Genomic DNA, 17,995 nt, shown 5'->3' with positions numbered 1-17,995 from the left:
ATGAGGTTCCTACTCAGGGTCTACCTTCTCTTTGATGGGGCAATGTTGGCCCTTGGTGCCACCTGTATTGTCCCCTCTGATCCTACTGAAGAAGTGGCAGCATCCTGTACTTGCCTCAGGCTCTCCAATTTGGTACTGGAACAGACTGGATCTAGAGGAAGAGCACAACCAAACTGTTAGTAAAGTGGAGGTGGTTTTCTCCTGAGGTGGTTCAGAGATGGCATTCCACAGGAGTGTTGAGTTATGGGCATAGCAATCATTTTCAGAGGAGGAAGCTGGAGCAGATGAGACACCATCTCAGTTTCACCCTGGAAAACCAGAGGTGGGCATCAGCAGTGGGGTAGAGTCATGCCTACTGTCCCTGTCTTAATTTTGGAGACTGAAACCAGAGCCATGGCTATTTGACCAATAGGAATAACCACAGCTGCCACATGGAAACCCAGAAAACACAGTGCTCCGTTGCCTGGGGAAGACCCTTAGGCAACAATACTCTTTTTGGGGCAAACTAAGAGAGCCGAGGTGGCGCAGTGGTTAAATGTAGCACTGCAGGCTACTTCAGCTGACTGCAGTTCTGCAGTTCAGCTGTTCAAATCTCACCGGCTCAGGGTTGACTCAGCCTTCCATCCTTCCGAGGTGGGTAAAATGAGGACCCGGATTGTTGTTGGGGGCAATATGCTGTCTCTGTAAACCGCTTAGAGAAGGCTGAAAGCCCTATGAAGCGGTATATAAGTCTAACTGCTATTGCTATTGCTATTGCTATAAACTATTGTTCCTATGTAGCCTGGCTTTCATTACGAGAGCTGATTTAGATGGAAGCTGGGAGCTCTTCATTTAAGTCCTACTGAGTACATCATGCGTGGCACAGAAACATTGCCTGCCGCAGATTATCTTGTGAATTTTGGGCACTCTGTGCCTTGTCTCCGAGCTGTGGGGTCCTCTCTGGAAACCTTGATTCCTCACCTGGACCTGACAAGTTCTTTTGACCTTACCTGCTGAAACCGACACAATTGACACAATTTGGACAGGGCCTTTCCTTCACATTTTCACTTCAAGGGTGAGCGCTTCTGTGATTTACAGGTTTTCTTAACGTTTTCTTAGCCTGCAGACCAGGATCAAAAGTCTCCAAAACCTGCTCATAATATTCTTCATATTGTGAAAATGTGCACATTTCTTTCATTTTTTTTAGCTGTAATGATAAGATTATTTTTTTATTATGAGGTCTATTAATACATGTGCTCTTTTTAAAAAAAAATGTGGATTGTCTTCCCAAAGAAGAAGTGGACCAAATAGTTTACTCTAAGGAGCATTCACTTGGTGATCCCTGCACTTCTGATTTTGAGTTGTTAACTGCACAATCAGATCCGATGTAGACAGGCTGGCGTAATGCATCTCCTTGCCAAGTCCCCTGCAGCAGCTTTTCAGTAGAAAAAGAGACTCCTTTGCTTGCTCTGGCTCTACCAAAGTGGCATTGGTTTAAGCTGGAACTGAACCAGAAGTGTTTTCAACTGCAGCTGAAACAAATCCCAATTACAATAAAGTTCAGTGATTTGACCAAAGAGAAGGTCATTATTGAGATGTAGAGGAATATCCATTTTACAAATGACTTTGCTATGCCCAAACAAGAGAAATCCACAACATCCCTTCTTTCTCTTTCTCTATCTCTTTCACTTTCTACCAGAGAGAAAAGATTATAAGAAATATCCAGTAAGAATAGCCTGGTTACATGGATAAACATTCAATTTTATTCCTGGCCAATATGACCATAGAAATTGTAATTCAATAGAGAGCATTAAGTTCACCAGTTGCTGTGGGGTGGGGCTATGCAATCCAGTCAGGGAGGCAACATGACTGCTAGACCTTCATACAAATTTTATTTTTGGTTATTGGATGGGGAGGCACTTGTTCACTACTTCAAGAATCAGATTTTGAAATGTGTTCTTGACTTTTCACCTGTCGGGTGATTCATTTTTCAGTCGAGAGAAGAAAGAAAATGCTGTGTAAGTGAATGTTTGTTCCATTCTGAAAACACAACTCACTTGTTCAAATTGGTGCGGCATGCTTTTTCCGCGAAGATAATACGTTACTTCAAATGGTCCATAAAGCTGCTCTCTTTCATTTGAATCTGTCATTTGCTGTAGGTTAACCTTCCCAACCCAGAGTCCTCCAGTTGTGCTGGGAATAGAACACTTAGAATTCCTGGCCATCACAGCCAAGAGTCCTGAGTGCTGGAAATAGAAGGAATTGTATCTCCAATGTATCTGGAGAGTATCTAGTAATCAAAGTTCACTGACACAATCAACAACCTGTAAACCATGGTTGTCCAACCTTTTGGCTTGCCTCGGCTGCATTGAGTGAAGAGGAATTGTCTTGAGCTACATGTAAAATATATAACATAGTCAATGTATATAAACAACAAACCTTTATTTTGGAGGGTGGGGTGGAGTCTTATGGGGCTGCAAGACTAGTTGTCCAGGACTGCATGTAGCCCCTGGGCCATAGGTTAAACACATCTGCTCTAAAACATTCTCCTTATCTACAGAATGTGCATTTTCCATAGCACTAAGCTCAAATTCAGATGTCTACATAGATATACATTAATAGTGTTTTTCTTACATTGCTAGAGTGAACTCAGTTTCCAATTAATTCCTGACGTTAGCAAGTCTTATGCTTAAACCCTGTTTAATTTTCTAAATGGACAGAACCCTACTTTGATTCATAGAGGTAAAACAAATTTCTTTTTTTTTTGCTTCTAGCTTAGTTCAAATCCAGTTATGGTGATAAAATTGCTTGATCAATACATGTTTGCAAATGAAATGGCACTATTGGCGCCGTAGCATTTTCGCAATTTGGGAGGTTTCTTTGTAAGTTGATCATCTGTCTCCTTGTTCCGAAGTGCATTCTGCCAAATTCAGGTCAGCTTCCATAAAGGCATAGGACTATAGCCTTAAAGTACAGGACAACCAGCCCTCTTCTGGGTGAGCCTGAATCATCCCTGAGTAATGAGGCTTGTGGCTTTTAATGCCGTCCAGGCCCACCTTAATGCAAGTCCTTGGCAGGTCCAATGCAAGCTACTTACATTGATCCTAGTAGGGCCAGGAAAGGAAAATATAGCTTTATGGCTAGAACACCGGGCTCTGTTTAATTTCTTGCCATGCCAGGCCTTGCTTAAGAAAGCTTTCCACGATGGCACTTTGCCATCTGAAACCCAAAGATCTTTGGTATGCAGCTCTTGATTGATCCAGGAAATTTAGTGAGCCTTTAATACCCTCCTCCACAAAATGCTCAGAAATAACTCACTCCAGAGATGGTGACCTTGCAAATTCATTACCACATCCCTCCAAAGGGCCGAGTTGAGGTTATGAATGCATAAGATGGCATACCAACTCCTGGCTGATTCCAGTTGCCCTTGTGGGTAAAGGACATTTGTCCGTAGCCTCCTCTCACTCTGGAGCCAAAAAGTTGGCTCTGGAGTTGGGATCTGCATTTTATGGTATTCGTGCGTATTCATTTAGAAACGTTAGGAATTATCAGTAGTTTCAACTTCTTTGTTCATCAACATATTGCTTAGGGACATTGCCCCAGTCTTCAGGGAAAGAGGGGCTACTTAATTCATGAACTGTTAATGCTCTGTCAGTGGGTCACAGAGCAAACATTGCCTTCTACCCTGTGCTTTTCTCCTTCCCTCTTTCTTCTAGCATCCAAACACAAACATGATGGGTAAGAACTGATCACTGTCCTGTAAAGCTTTCTATATTCAGTGTTTTCCTTTGAAGTGTTTGAAGCTGGTCTCTTTTATAGAAGGGGCATAGGCACTAGGCAGTCAGTAAGATCCTGTGTACATTGCATATCCCCAAGATTACATTGCATACCAAGATAATACAGCTTGTTCTTTGAGTAAGTTATTTGATGTTAGTAAATCTGACTGATTGCTTCTTTGGCACTGTTTGAACTCTAGTAGTAGCCACAATGCTGGATCAGAACACTTTCACTCTATGCCTCTGGCTTTCTCCAGACTTGCACAGGATTCCATTATGATTTTTAAAGATTTTAAAGGTTTCCATTAAAAGAAATCTGAGTTTTTAAAGAAGTTGATGTCCATATGCATTCTATCTTTATGCATTAGAGTTAAGGATGCCTTGAATTCATGGATTGGAGGCTTCGGTGTGGTTCAGTTGAGAAGAAAGAAGTGCTATATGAATGGCTCTGATGTTCAGAAGTCTGTACAAATTCATGAATGAGCAGACCTACAAGATATGGACTTAGCTCTCTCTATAGAAGTCCTGGTTGGGAGAGAATACAGATTATTTCAGAAGATGTAGATTTACTGTAGAGACACAGCACCAGGCCATCCCTTCGTATCTCATATCTCATCATATCCCATCTGTCAAAGGGAGACATCACAACTTCACCAGAAACTAAATATAATCTAGGGTTAGTTGCAAGGATTTTGTAAAGCTGATGTGAGATGGTGCAAATGGGGTACTTGGAAAAATGCACCTCCTTTTGTACACCAAAGACTCAACTTTTCCTGGCCCAAGCACATATACAATATACAGAGGATATAAGATATATTTTCCTATGCATCTCACACATGCATATTCACATGAAATGATTGAGGAAACATGACCTTCAAGGAATGTAGGAGTGGGAAACTATCCAGAAAGAGAGAGATCAGAAATTCACACATAGAGGAACTATTGAAGTTTATCATTATCTCTCTTACCTCTACATCCCTGGAACAAAGATATGTTCCAGGAATGTAGATACATAGGGAGATGGAAAGTAAACAGCCAGGAATGGACTTGCATAGATATTCCATATTCGGGGGGGGGGGGATAGAGTGAGAACAGTAAACAAATGGGATGGCTTCAAAGTTGTGGGTGCTTCATCATTGGAGGCTTTTAAAAATAGATTGGACAGTCATTTGTCTGAAATGGTATAGATTTCCTGCTTGACCAGGAGGTTGGACTAGAAGACATCCAAGGTCCTTTCCAACTCTATTATTCAGTTATTCTGAATTACTATTTCAGCAGTTCTAATCCATGTGTGATTTGCCTTAACTGCTGATTTGCTACTCACTTAACAGAGAATTAAAAGCTTACAGCCAAAACAAATGGAGGAAAAGAAAATTGATGGCTCTGGTTATAGGAGAGAGCAAATTCCCAATAACTTTTGCATAGACCATTGTTGACTTAGATTGGCCTTGCCCAACCAAACATTGCCCGCCCGACAGTCTCAGTTCATACCACTCTCAGCCTAGCTGTGCCAGGCTGGGGAAAATGGACAGATTCCTAGGAAAACACTTTTTGTTGTTGTTGTTTTGGAAATGCTGATCTCGACTATTCAAATTTATGTAGCAGCTGATCACACAAGCAGATGCTACAGGAGAGGCAGAAAGGGCGAAGATTAATTAGGATATAGCCAGGTTTGCAAATCCACAACCTTAAACGTCTCTGGGAACATGAAACCGTGTGTGCCCAACTTACGGATGTTTGTGTGCATTGAAGAGAAAGGGTGGGCTGGAAGCCCTGGGATGTGTGTAATTTGTAAAGATTCGTGCTGTGAGGTAGGTGTGTGCCTGTATATCTTCTGGAGCTTTCATTCTCGCATCCCAATCTCTCTCCCCCTGCTGCTCTGAAATAGCATCTGGGATAAGGGGTCATGAATATTTCACAAGGATAATTACCTGACCTGGAAAGACTCAGCCTGCCGGAGTCTTGCTGGCAGATTTAATGGCACTTTCCTCCCAATTCACGGCTCAGCATGGCCCTTACTACAGCTTTGGCCTTTGTACACAACCCCCGGCCAATGAACCCTAACATCCGTTGACCCACTCACTCCCAGCATAACCCCCTCACCAACATCGTGGGGTAGCTCTGCAGATCGTCTGCCTACACCTCCCCCCAAACCCCAACCCCAGTTCTCTTCCCACTCCCCATTTCTGCAATCCTGATAATAATCTTCTCTCTGCTTAACTCTTGCTCCCCTCCAGCATGAGGCATGCATGTAGATATGTCTGGGACCATGCACAGAGACATCCTGCACCTGTATGCTCACATTTAACTCTGACTACTAGCAGACAAAGGCTAAAAATAGCTCTCTCTTCCAGCTCTCCTCTCTCTCCCGTATGTGAAGTTAAATTAAGAAAGCCGCCCTTAGACTAGGAGGATACAGGCTCTTCCTGCCATTTCAGCCCAAGTGCCAACAACTCTGCCCCTTTCCACACGCTGAGAAAGACCCTCTCTCCCACAATTTGCAGTCTCTGGAAGATTATTAAGCACCAGAAACCCCAGTGCCAGCCATAAAACCCACAGATCCCTCTAGATACAGAGGCCAGGGCTCTATTTATTTCAGAAAGCTGAAAGATCTCGCGTGTTGCTGCAAAACAGACTAAGCTGCGGCATATTTTGAAAATGCAGAACAAATCTAATAGAGCAGATAGGAGTGTTGGATTTAGACTGTCTTCCTGTTGGCAAACAGAGGGAAGGAAAGAAGTAGAAAAAAATATTTTTAATATATTGTGTTGCCAAAAAGTAAAGGTTTTGGCAAATAAACAAAAGAAATCAAGCAAAACAAATCTTAAAACAAAAGAAAAACTGTATGAGAAGTGCGAACAGAACATTTTCAAAGTAACAAGTCACTTAAAGGACAATTTCTGTTTCATTTGAATTATTGGTGTCAGACTTTTTTCTTTTGAATGAGAACAATATACCTGTGTATTCTTTTTGAATATATGGGACCCAGAAAGAATTCTGCATAACCAGAAAACAAGAGATGGGGGGGGGGATCACAGTGGTACTTTGGTACTCATTGTTAATTGGTTCAGGGAGGTGCTATGAGTACCAAAAATGATGAGCCTCCAACAAATGTTTCCCATAAGGAATAATGTAGTCAGTCAGAAGGCAGCCGACACTGACAGGTTCTAGCTTGTGCGTTGAGTACCAAACAAACGATGAGTGCCAGAACAAAATTTTTGTGTCAAACTGCTTTAAGTACCAAATTCAAAGCAGTTGAGTACCAAGGTACCACTGTATTCTGATCCTCATTTTATGATCAGTCCTACACTAACAAGGCTCTGCATTGGTCCTGGAGAATGTTCTCTTCTATGATTGAAAGAATAACCGCATGGACCTGAAAAATGAAACTGGTGCCACTTACAACTCTGATTCTTTCTTAACACTCATAGGAATCCTTGCAATGGCTTTCCATCTTACTCAGATGGAATATTTCCACCTGACACCATAATGAGTGGGCTGGTTTTGAAGGTGTTATTTTTGAGACTCTGAGTGTGTGTTTGTGGGGGGGTGTCTTCCACACTGCTTCTTCTGACTTAATTTCACTAAACTCTTCTTTTCCAACTAGATCTGACATTTTGCAACACACTTCCAGGAGAATGCTATTTTCCCCATGGCTGCTGTGGGCCTGGCCAAGCAATGTCTTTGTTCCCAACAATTTCCTCCCCAAAGGGCAGATTAAGGTTGACCAAAGCTTTAAAATTAAGGCATTTTAATTGTTGCATTCTGTACTGTGCAAACCACTGGAATATCTGTGTTTAAAGGCAGCATAATCAGGCTACTCAGTCAGTAGTTTGTTCTGATGGGGTCTGGGGACAATTTCCATCTAAGTCTGTAACAACAGCTATGCTAACCTATTTGCTGACCAACTTCTAGTACATTTGGAATTAGCCTGGTCAGAAATTTCCAGAATATCTTCAGTTGACTACATTATTTTTAGGCATACCATTTGACAAAGTAAACACATAACTGCAGGAACCCTTTGCATTATAGAAGTATATATCAGGGAGTCAGGCTTATGCGGGTTCCTTCTAGAGTGTGTGCCCTTTGGCAAAACTTGGTTACAGTCTGGATTTTAGGAAGATGTGTGTTTTGAATAAGTGAAAAGCCCAGATAACTTCAGTGTGATCTTTTTCAGCAGACCCAGGGCATTGGACTGGATGGGAAGGTATTTCAGCTGATCCCAATACAAGAATGAGTAGTGGGGAAAATGGAAATAGGAAAGAAGATTCCCTTTCAAGCTACTTTCTGGGTTATTAAATGGAATGTTTAAGCAGCTTAGTTCACAATACACTGAATCATTGTGTATTACATTGTTCATTTGGTTGAGTGACTAAGTTGTTCCAGCCGTATCAAAATAGTTTAATATTTCTCTAACTGTCCATTGTGGTAAAAGGGGAGACATGGAGGCACCAGAGGAAAGTCACACCCATCAAAATTAAGACCATTTTTTATGAATAAAGATCAATTCACATGAATTTATCATATGATTGCAACCTTTCTCTAAAGATTAAATTACAGAAGTGAAGGGACTGCAAAAAAAAAACATTAAATCCAGCTTTCCACAGCCTGGTGCCCTCTTATGTTAGATCAGACTTTCAGTCAAACCAAGTAGATGTAATCATGATGGCTGAAGGTGTTGGGAGTTTTAGTTCAAGTTGTCTGGATGTCACTGAATTGGAGAAGGCAGATTTGAACTAACTGCTTGTCAGTGCAGAAAATCCATTGTTAAGAATATTTGATATGGGTTATTGAGAAGCTGAATGGTCCCCGATCTACTCAAGAGTCATCCAACAATTTCCGGTTTCAACAGCCAGTGGGCCAAACTTCCACCATCACACCTCTATCAATTAAGACAGGGGTCTCCAACCTTGGCAACTTTAAGCCTGGTGGACTTCAACTCCCAGAATTCCCCAGCCAGATTTGCTGGCTGGGGAATTTTGGGAGTTGAAGTCCACCAGGCTTAAAGTTGCCAAGATTGGAGACCCCTGAATTAAGATGACCAACACTGCAATTAAGTGTGTGAATTGCTCCCCTGGGGTCCCCTCAAATAGCTTTAAGAGAAACACCAGATAAAAAGAAGTCACAAGTGATCAGAGCCCCAAATTTTGATTATTATTATTTTCTTTAGTTCTGGAAGAGGACACGGTATCCTTTAGTTGAAGGGTCCTATCCTATGAGACAGAGCAGGCACTTATATGCGTGAAAGGATATTGTTAAAAGAATGGAGGCTCTGAAAAAAAGAGGTCCTCATCCATAGTTCCTTCTCATGCACAGAAGAGATCCTTGCCCTGTAGAGCAGTGGTTCTCAACCTGTGGGTCGGGACCCCTTTGGGGGTCGAACGACCCTTTCACAGGGGTCGCCTAAGACCATTGGAAAACACATATTTCTTAAAAAAATACGGAAAACATAAAATAATTTTATGGTTGGGGGTCACCACCACATGAGGATCTGTATTAAAGGGTCACGGCATTGGGAAGGTTGAGACCCACTGCTGTAGAGGATATGGAGACTACAGAAGGCTCCTTACACACTCAAGAAGCAGTAGGATTTCAGGAACGCCTCTAACAAGAGAGTTTTGCAACACTCTACAAATAAAAAAGAATGGATTGCCCTTGCCATATGTTCATGAAATATAACAGGTGCCACATAGAAAGTGGCTTCAAGTCTCACAATTGGCCAGAAAGCAGCAGCAGCAGTAACAGACCGAGTCAGTCTTCCTTTACCCCTGGGTTAGGGTGAAGGTGAATCACTTTGGCCTCAGCTAAGTGCTGGGTAGGGATCCAGCCTCCCCACAGTCTCAAAGTTCCCAGACTCTATTAGCAATCAGTAGAGTAACCACCTTCCATTGTCAAAACTATGAAAGTTCCAACAGAATGAATAGACAGGAAAGGAGAAATAACCGGCAGCCAATCCTGACTGTTCCAGCGTTCGGAGACGAACAAGAAGTTCCTAGGCATCCCTTTTTCAGTTGGCTTCCTTCTCCATTACCATAACTCCCCCAGTAGTTATCTTCTGTTGGTGGATCATACTTGGGGCTCTGGATGTCATTGGCCGGCACATCCCTATAGAAGGAGGAAGGATCAGCAGGAGGGGATCCTCCAAGGCCATAGAGATGATTTGATGAGCCATTGGGGTGTGGGTGAGGGTGAGGATGTGGGTGGGGGTGAGGGTGGGGGCGAGGATGGGGGTGAGCCAGTCCATTATCCCATTCAATCCTACAGCTCCAGTCAAACTCAATAGGGTGATGGCTGGTCGGAGGGCAGTCTTGAAAGACTGCTTCATTCAGATATCGCATGTCATGCCCCTTGCGTTCCACAGGAGAGATGCATATGACGTCTGAGATGGAGACATGCGTGCGCTGGAACCAGGACCAAAGAGAGTAGGCACGGCAGTCACAGGCCCAGGGATTGTTGTTGAGGCGCAGAAACTCCAGGGAGGGCAAATCTGAGAGTGTTTCTCCAGACAGAGTTGTCAGGCTATTGTTGAACAGATAGAGAATGGTAAGCTTTCCCAAATCATGAAAAGCCCACGTAGGAATTGTGTGCAGGTGATTCCGGTGCAGCAACAGGCGGTCTAATCCAGACAGGCCACGGAAGACGTTCTCGGAGAGCTTCCAGATTTTGTTCCCATGCAGAAAAAGATGGCTCAGGTTAGCTAAGTCCACAAAAAGGTCATCCTGGGAGAGAAAGGAAGAACGAAAGCTGTGAGATTCTGCTTTTCTGGAATGGCTCACCCTGAGTGGCCTCTCCTACCCCTGAAACGCTGCAAACTCAATTCATTGCCCCACATCCCAGACTCTTCAGCCAACTTTCCCCTGCTTCTCCCTGCTACGGTCTGCTGTTGCATGGGAGCCTAACATGTTTTCACTATATGGATCCCTGTTTTTTAATGTCCCTCCTTCTCCCTCTGGGTGCAACCCGCATTGTCTCCTCCAACTAAGGATGTGGCTGGAGGCAGTGAAGGCATAATCTGGAAATGCATTTTTACTGCTGCAGGGCCAGACTGCAGTTTCTCCACTCTTAAGCCACAGCGCCTGCAGCCGGATAGGTGTGTGGTTTTAGAGTGAGTTGCTGGCAGGGCATTGTGCCTTTCAGGATGATCCAGCATGAAGATGAAGGTTGAGAGCCACACCAGTTCTTTGCCAGTTTTCAGAAAAAAATTGGGAGGGGGTATTCCTCTCTTGGGAGACATTTCAAACATTAAACCATCTATTTTCATATTGTTCTTAAGAAGTAAATCCCACATGTCACATCCCTGTTCTGCCAAATTAGCTCTCTCCCACCTATTTTACTCAAAACCCAGAAGCCACATTTTCTTCCGATTCAGTTCCCCCCCCTTACTTCCCAGCTATATATAGTTTCAGAAACTTTTTGGGCAAAGCCAAGCTTGTTTTTACAACATCTTTCAAGTGGGTAAGGACAGCCATAAGGGAAGGAGGATCACCTGTCTCTCGGCCCCATCATCCTTCTAGAGTGGAACAGGATCATTTATGGCTCACAGGCTGCATAGTGTTCCTTTCATCATGTTCACTTCATGACTTTCTGCCCTGATCCTGCCTGTGTCTTTTAATCAGCCATGCATATATTTCGGAGCTTGGCCTTCTGCCTGAAAAAAGATTTCCCAACCTTGCTCATGCTAGGCCAGATTAAGCAGATTGCTCACCTGTAGGCAAAGCAGGTTGTTTTCCTGAAGATAGAGGTATTGGAGGCTGTAAAGATTGCGGAAGATCGTGTTTGGGAGGCTGCTCAGCTGACAGCGATAAAGGTGCAAAGACTGCAGCCGTTCAAGTCCACGGAAAGTATCTGGTTCAAGTGTGCGCAAATTGCGGTTGTCCCCCAGATCCAGCTCCTCGAGAACCTGGAGATGGCGGAAAGTGCCAGGCTGGATGGAGGAGATATTGTTGGAGTAGAGCCAAAGGGTGATGAGGCTGGGCCCAAACATTCCAGGTCTCAGGGTCCCAATCAGGTTGTTTTGTAGAAAGAGGCGCTGGGCATTGGGCGGTAGTATCCGTGGCACAGAGGAGAAGTTATTGGCCTGGCAGCTCACTGTGGGTGGGGAAAAGTAGCAGGTGCAAAGCATAGGACACATTGGAGATCCAAAGGGCAAGGCCAACAACAGGAGGAAGGTAGGAGCCAAGCCTGCAAGAGAAAAACATGGGTTAAGGCTCTTTGCTTCCCAGGACTTTGTGAAGGTGGGATCGTTCCCCTTTGCCCATTGATCATATGAACTATTCTAAGAAATCTATATACTTCCATAATCTAAACAGTACATTGTATTACCTCATTACAGTAGCTCCATTAAGTACAAACCAGTAGGCTCAGTTATTAAGTTTTCAATGAAATAGTAAACGATCAGAATAGATTGGCAACGTTCTACTCTAGACAACTTCCTATTTGTAGATATTTTGAAAAACCTTTTTGCCAGTTAAAGATTCCACCTCTTACCTTTGGTCTCTGAGTACTGACTGCTGTTTTAATTGAATTACATGGGAGCCATAGCTCCCTCCCCCACCTTTTTTAAGAGCTTGGCTGCAGAGAGAAACATCCTCAATTGTGAGATTTACAAAGGCATAAAGTTGGCAACTACGCGAGGCACAATCCAACGTGAGACATAAGCATGCCTGTGTATACACTTCACCAGGCAAGGCAAGCAAAGGTTTGGCCATGCGTGTCTCTTCACAGATGGTCTCACATGAGCACTCCCCGTGCACGTGTGCATGGTTCCCTACCTCTGTATGCATGTGTGTGGGTGGTGTGACGTGATGAACGAGTAACACAAGCTGCCAATGCTGTTTCAGTAGTTCACACCACCTCCACTCAAGTCCTCTTCTCTTCCCACTCTTCCCTCCAGCCTCCCATCTCTTTCTGACAAGCACCACACAAAAGCAGGAGCTTTTCAAGCTACCTCCTCCATAACTGGAGATCTGAACTCAACCCTTCTTCTGACCAGCACCCTAAGCTTCAAACTGCAAGAAAGTTCTTTCAGCAAGACATGCATTCCATTCCCTTTTATTTTTAATCCTTCTACACAAAATGCACTGAGAACAAAAGCCCCAATGGATGGAGTGCGATGGCACGGAGCTACTCCAGGAGTAGAGATTCAGTTGGGAGGGTGGGGGTGGGGGAGGGAGGGCTGAAGCATTTCCTCTACTTCATTTTAGGCTATTTCCCCTTGAAATGGATATTGCGACTCTCCCTGCTTTCTGCTGGCAGAAGTCAACTGAAATGGGAGGCCTGAAAAAGGGAATTGTTACCTGGCAAAGTATAAGCTGGCACTCCCCTGGTCCTGACCCTGAAAAGGCTGAAAAGGGCTCCGTCTATTCTGTGTCCACCCTTTATTGTGCTGCAAAACTGTAAGCTCAGGTTTTATAATGACACAGTTAGAAGCAACATGCCAGAGGAGCCAGGCGGTATGAACACTAGGCCAAAGGGAGTTCTCCTGCCAGCTGCTGACTGTCACCAAGGTAAGACGGCCGCTGCCCCAGCACTGTAATAAGGGAAGAGAATCTGGCCCTTCGTTCCCTGCCTGGCCCCCACCCCTGCAAAACCAGCTTCCGTCTCATATGTTAACCGAGTGGGAAAGAAACCTTCACAGACATCGAGTGGATGATAGCCACTTCCTCTAATAACGCAGGCCGATTTTCCCTCCAGGGAAAAGAGAGCCTGGGAGAGAAACAAAGCCTTTCTCTTGAGCCTGGGGAAGGGAGCTGTACACAGCTAATGTTGACGGTCTCTGGACTCTTCTCTGGTGCGATGCGAGCAACGGCTGTAACCCAAGGAGTCTCATCCATAATTCAGGCCTGTGGCTTTCGCAGGAGCTTGGGCAGAAAAAGAGGAGGGGAAGAAATTGTAAGCTTCTCCTTTCTCCCCATAAAAGCTCTCTGGCCTATCTTCGTCATCTGGGCAAAAGGAATGTATAGATATATTGGGGAAGATGCTGATAACCCTTCCTGCTTCCTTGTGACCCAAACAGGCCCACATTATTTCATTTCATACAACATTCCTTTTATAGCCATCTGATATGATCACCCATCCATATTCATTTTCCATCCTCCACCCCATTGCTGCTGTTTTCATGGTATCCAACTCCACTTCCTGGAGTGTATTGGATTGGGAAATGATGATATTGGTCCGTTCCTAATACGTAGTATAAGGCCTTGTTCTCAACTGTAATTCTTAGGGGTGTCCTGCAATCCTCATGGGCCTTAATGTGTGCACTAGGCATTTGCTCAGAAAGGGCTTTTTGCAGAGATTAAAATCCTGGATTCTCAATAGAAAAACTCCACCGAACATTCATTAAGATGTAAGATGATTAAAGTTTGCAAGTCGTGTTAAAACAAGCCCTTCAGCATCTTCCAGCTTTTAGCCACATTGCTATGATGAATTACCACTCCATGCAAAAGGCGCAGGAACAAACTCACTCTGTCATGGAGAGGAAGCAGCAGCTTCTGAATCCTCCCCTCCCCCCAACTCCAGGTGTTCAAAATGAAGGGAATCCACACACAATTGTTTATCCTTCAGGAAGATGAGTGTGATGGTACATCCTGGCAAACCAACTGGGCCTTCAGGGCAGTTGAATGAAAGTAAGAAGACTCTGGAGCAAAACTGCTGGAGTTGCTAACTGGAATCAGGTGTGTAGTTCTGTATCTCATCTAGACATCTTTGAAACAGTGCAACACTTGGTGGGAATTGGGATTTAGCAGCTTATCAAATTAGAAAGAGTTAAACAAAATTAGTACCACAGAGGTCCATCGACAGAGTAGGTAATAACTGTACATGCTTCCACCAGCTCCATTTATATCCTGAGATGTAGGAGTAAAATAACCACTAGCAGATGCGTTTGCTAACCCAAGGAGGAAGAAGAAGATTGGCAAATGTTCAAATTCTACAAAAGGACTTCCCAACTACTTAAAAGTAACCATCATCTGGCTGGACATGCTTATTGTGGAAAATAAGTATGCTGAATGGAGAGGAAAGGAAAGGAATCAATGTGTCCATGTTTGCTCTGCATTTTAATAGGGTTTTCCCAAAGATCAGATTAATATATAGAATAGAAGAAAGAAAGTATTCACCTCCTCCTCCTTTTTCTCTCTCACCTATTTTAATTATCAGTAATGAAATGAGACCCATTCTTCACCTGCCACGGTTGGTTTTGTCTTCATTTTCCTGAAGGAATTCCTTCTAGTATCTGCAGGTTTCATTCTGAAAATCCTGACTATACTTAAAGAGTCTTTAAATATTTTTATTGCTTTCCTTGCATTCCTAAACCCTGGCTTTGAACTTATCCCTGTCATTCTTCCCAGCAACATTTCCTTCATCCTGTAGGGTGGTTTTTTTTTCTTTTTCAATTGATGCCAGATCAGAATTCAATATGCGCCAGTGGCTGCATCTGATAATGAGCCAGGGATGAGACATTCTCCCATCTTAACACTAGAACTTTCTTTTAACAATGAAGAATTTTCATTCTCACCACCACACTTCTATTCTTTGCCATAATTCATCTACAACCTTTTTACAGGGACAACATCAGCAGCTGGAATCTTTGGGGCAGACCAAGTCTCTTGAGGAAGCATCATCTGAGTCTCCAGTTGCTACTCTCTATCGGAAAGAATGATGCACCAAGGTGGGCAATGGATCACTTGAAAAAGTGCAAGGAAAAATATCGGCTACCTCTCATGATTCCATTTTCAAAGAAACCCTGGTGTCCCTCGGGTCTATGAAGAAAACTTAATAGGACTTTAGGACTTTAAAACTTAATAGGACTCAGGATTTTAAAATCTATTTTTGGGAGTGTTGCTTTTAATGCTTCCTGAAGTTTGTGAATGATTTCTCAATATCCAAATGGATCCTGGAATGGACAACCCAAACAGTTATGTTCAACTTTAGCCAAATCCCTTTGAAGCCACACTAGGCCCAATGAACCAATAAAGTCCATCCTGAAAAGATCAATATAAGTAGCTGTGGGGTCTACTGCTTTCAGTTCAGCCTATGGCAGAGGACTCTGGCACCAAAGGGGTCAAGGTAGGCAACAGCTGAACTCTGCTCTTCATTTGACTGGTGTGGAAGCAAAAAAACTTGATAAGTCAGGCGTGAGGGATAAAGGTGGTGGTTTTTTTAGAGAGGCTGGCATAAGCAGGAGTGACGAGTCTGACATGGCTGGTGACGTGAATGAAGCCAAACTCTTTTTGCGTCCATAATTTATCACCCCTCAACTAAGCAGCTGCCTGTTGTTGTGTAACCCATTGAACACCAGGCTATAAAAGGCAAGAAACAGAGCTGAGCACAAAACCGCATCTTTCCTCCAGGAGGGGACCACTGTCACCACACATATATTGTATATTACTCTGGTCCTTCTCCTGGCACCTAATGGGCCACACACTGCCCAGGCAGAGGCTGGTAAATGCATTTGGAGTACTTGCCTTGGCTTCTGCCTTACTCTATACTCTTTGGCCTTTTAAAAAATGAATTAAGTGACGGTGGAGCATCTTCCTGAACCAAGAAACCCACTACACCCTGTGACACCCCCCCCACCAACTCTCTCAATGCTGCTAAGAGGTGACCCCCACCCCTTCCCCATCCTCCAATGCTACTTTAGGAAAGCACCCTTCACTTTCTCGGCGAGAGACACCCCCCCCCCCCGTCGATCTGTCTCGGGGGCTCGGAAAGGTTCTCCCTCCGCCTCGGGGTCTACGCAGCTGAGGCGGAGAAAGGAGAACCTGCGGCCCTGCCCCACCCCCACCCTTTGCTCCCGCTGCGGTCGAGCGCCTGCCGTCACGGCAGAGATCGGATCCAGGCTCCGCCGTGCTTTCCGAACGGCCCTTCCGCCCGAGGCCCGCAGCTCTCGTCTGAAAATAGCGCCCGGAGGTTTCCAACTGAGCGCAACTGGGCAGGGAGCTAGGCAGGCTCTGATGGGGCGGGCAGGATCTTCCCTCGAGAGGCGCCCGCTTCCTCCCAGGGGCTCCGAAATGAACTGAAAAGGCTCCCGGTTCCTGCCCCAAGTCGATCCCTTCCCCAGGCTCTCCCCGTCAGCTCTTTCGCGGCGCTACCCAGCCCTTTTCCACGCGAGGTCCCGCCGCTTTCCCGCTCCGCGCTTTCGCTCCCTCTCCAGCAAATCGAGCCGATCCAACTCCTCGCCCTGAAAAAAAGCCATCTGCACCGGACGCGGTAGCCGGCTCTCTTCCTTACCGTACAGAGTGGATCCTAGACGGAGCAGCATGGTGCCAAGCAGGTCTAGCGGACGGAGTGGCAGCAGAAGAATCCAAAAGAGGGGCAGCAGAAGCTCCGGAGAAGAATGAAGAGGAAGGAGGAGGAGGAGGAGGAGGAGAGGAGGAGGAGGAGGAGGAGGAGGCGGGGACAGGGAGGGGCGCGCCGGGGGAGCTGGTGGTCGGTCGAATTCCTGGCGGAATTGTTCCGAGTATCCCCTAAGCGAGGCTCCTGCCGGACGGAGCGCAGATCGACCGCTCGTCGTCGGATCAGTTCTTCACAATCTCAGCGCCACCCGCGGGAACTCATGGCCGGCCGGGACGACCATGAGTCCCGTTACCCTCCGTTTCTCCGGCGAGAACTGCCGGGCGGAGGTGCCATCTCGGGGGAGCCGACGGGGAACATTGGCTCGGCTCGGCTAGGCGCACCTCCGCGGCTTAGCCGACCACACCGCGAAAGGGAGGGAAGGGAGGCAGGCGGCAGCGCCTTATTCTCGGGGCCGGCCCGGGCTCCGCCCTCTCCGCTGCTGCTTTAACCCTTTCCAGAACGGGAGGGTCCTCTTCGCCCACTCCCGAAGAGGCCAACAGCGCGCTCGGCCGCCGGTCCGCCCGTCGCCCGCCCTGCAGTGAGCACTCCTCCAGCCCTCGCGCCTCGCCCCTCCTTCCAGGCGTCATCGCGTCTGGTCCCCGGGTGGATTGAATTCCGTGCCCTTTTTGCCCAAAGCAAGAAAGGGAACGGCGTGAGAAGCAGCGCCGCAGATACATAGCCTTTTGGTGTTCGGTATTTATTAATCCGGATTAATTCACATTTCCATTCACGCCCTGGCATCTCGGTCTGTCTTTTCAGTATTGGCTAAAAATAAACCCGGTCCATTTCAGGAATTGCAATCCTGCTAGCCGGAGTCATTGCCTCGCGACTCAGTGGGACTTAATGTTGCTGCTGCTGCTGAATGGGCTGGTTAACTAAAGTTAAGGGATCCTTGGGATGCAGTAGAA

At 45.4% G+C, this 17,995-nt stretch overlaps 1 protein-coding gene across 1 annotated transcript; it reads right to left on the bottom strand.

The window, feature by feature from the left end:
* Window positions 1-8,834: 8,834 nt before the first annotated feature.
* On the bottom strand, window positions 8,835-17,095 carry RTN4RL2 (reticulon 4 receptor like 2). The gene is made up of 3 exons (XM_087716588.1): window positions 16,983-17,095; window positions 11,461-11,936; window positions 8,835-10,474 (listed from the first exon to the last, which is right to left on the bottom strand). The coding sequence occupies exons 1-3, from the start codon at window positions 17,011-17,013 to the stop codon at window positions 9,653-9,655; spliced, it is 1,329 nt and encodes a 442-aa protein (XP_087572714.1). The 5' UTR covers window positions 17,014-17,095; the 3' UTR covers window positions 8,835-9,652.
* Between the last annotated feature and the right edge of the window lie 900 nt (window positions 17,096-17,995).

This window comes from Thamnophis sirtalis, unplaced genomic scaffold (genome assembly GCF_051295495.1).
Source record: "Thamnophis sirtalis isolate CommonGarterSnake01/CBP01778 unplaced genomic scaffold, rThaSir2_p1.2 scaffold_1, whole genome shotgun sequence".
Lineage (NCBI taxonomy): Eukaryota > Metazoa > Chordata > Lepidosauria > Squamata > Natricidae > Thamnophis > Thamnophis sirtalis.
This window is presented reverse-complemented; position numbering and strand designations above follow the sequence as displayed.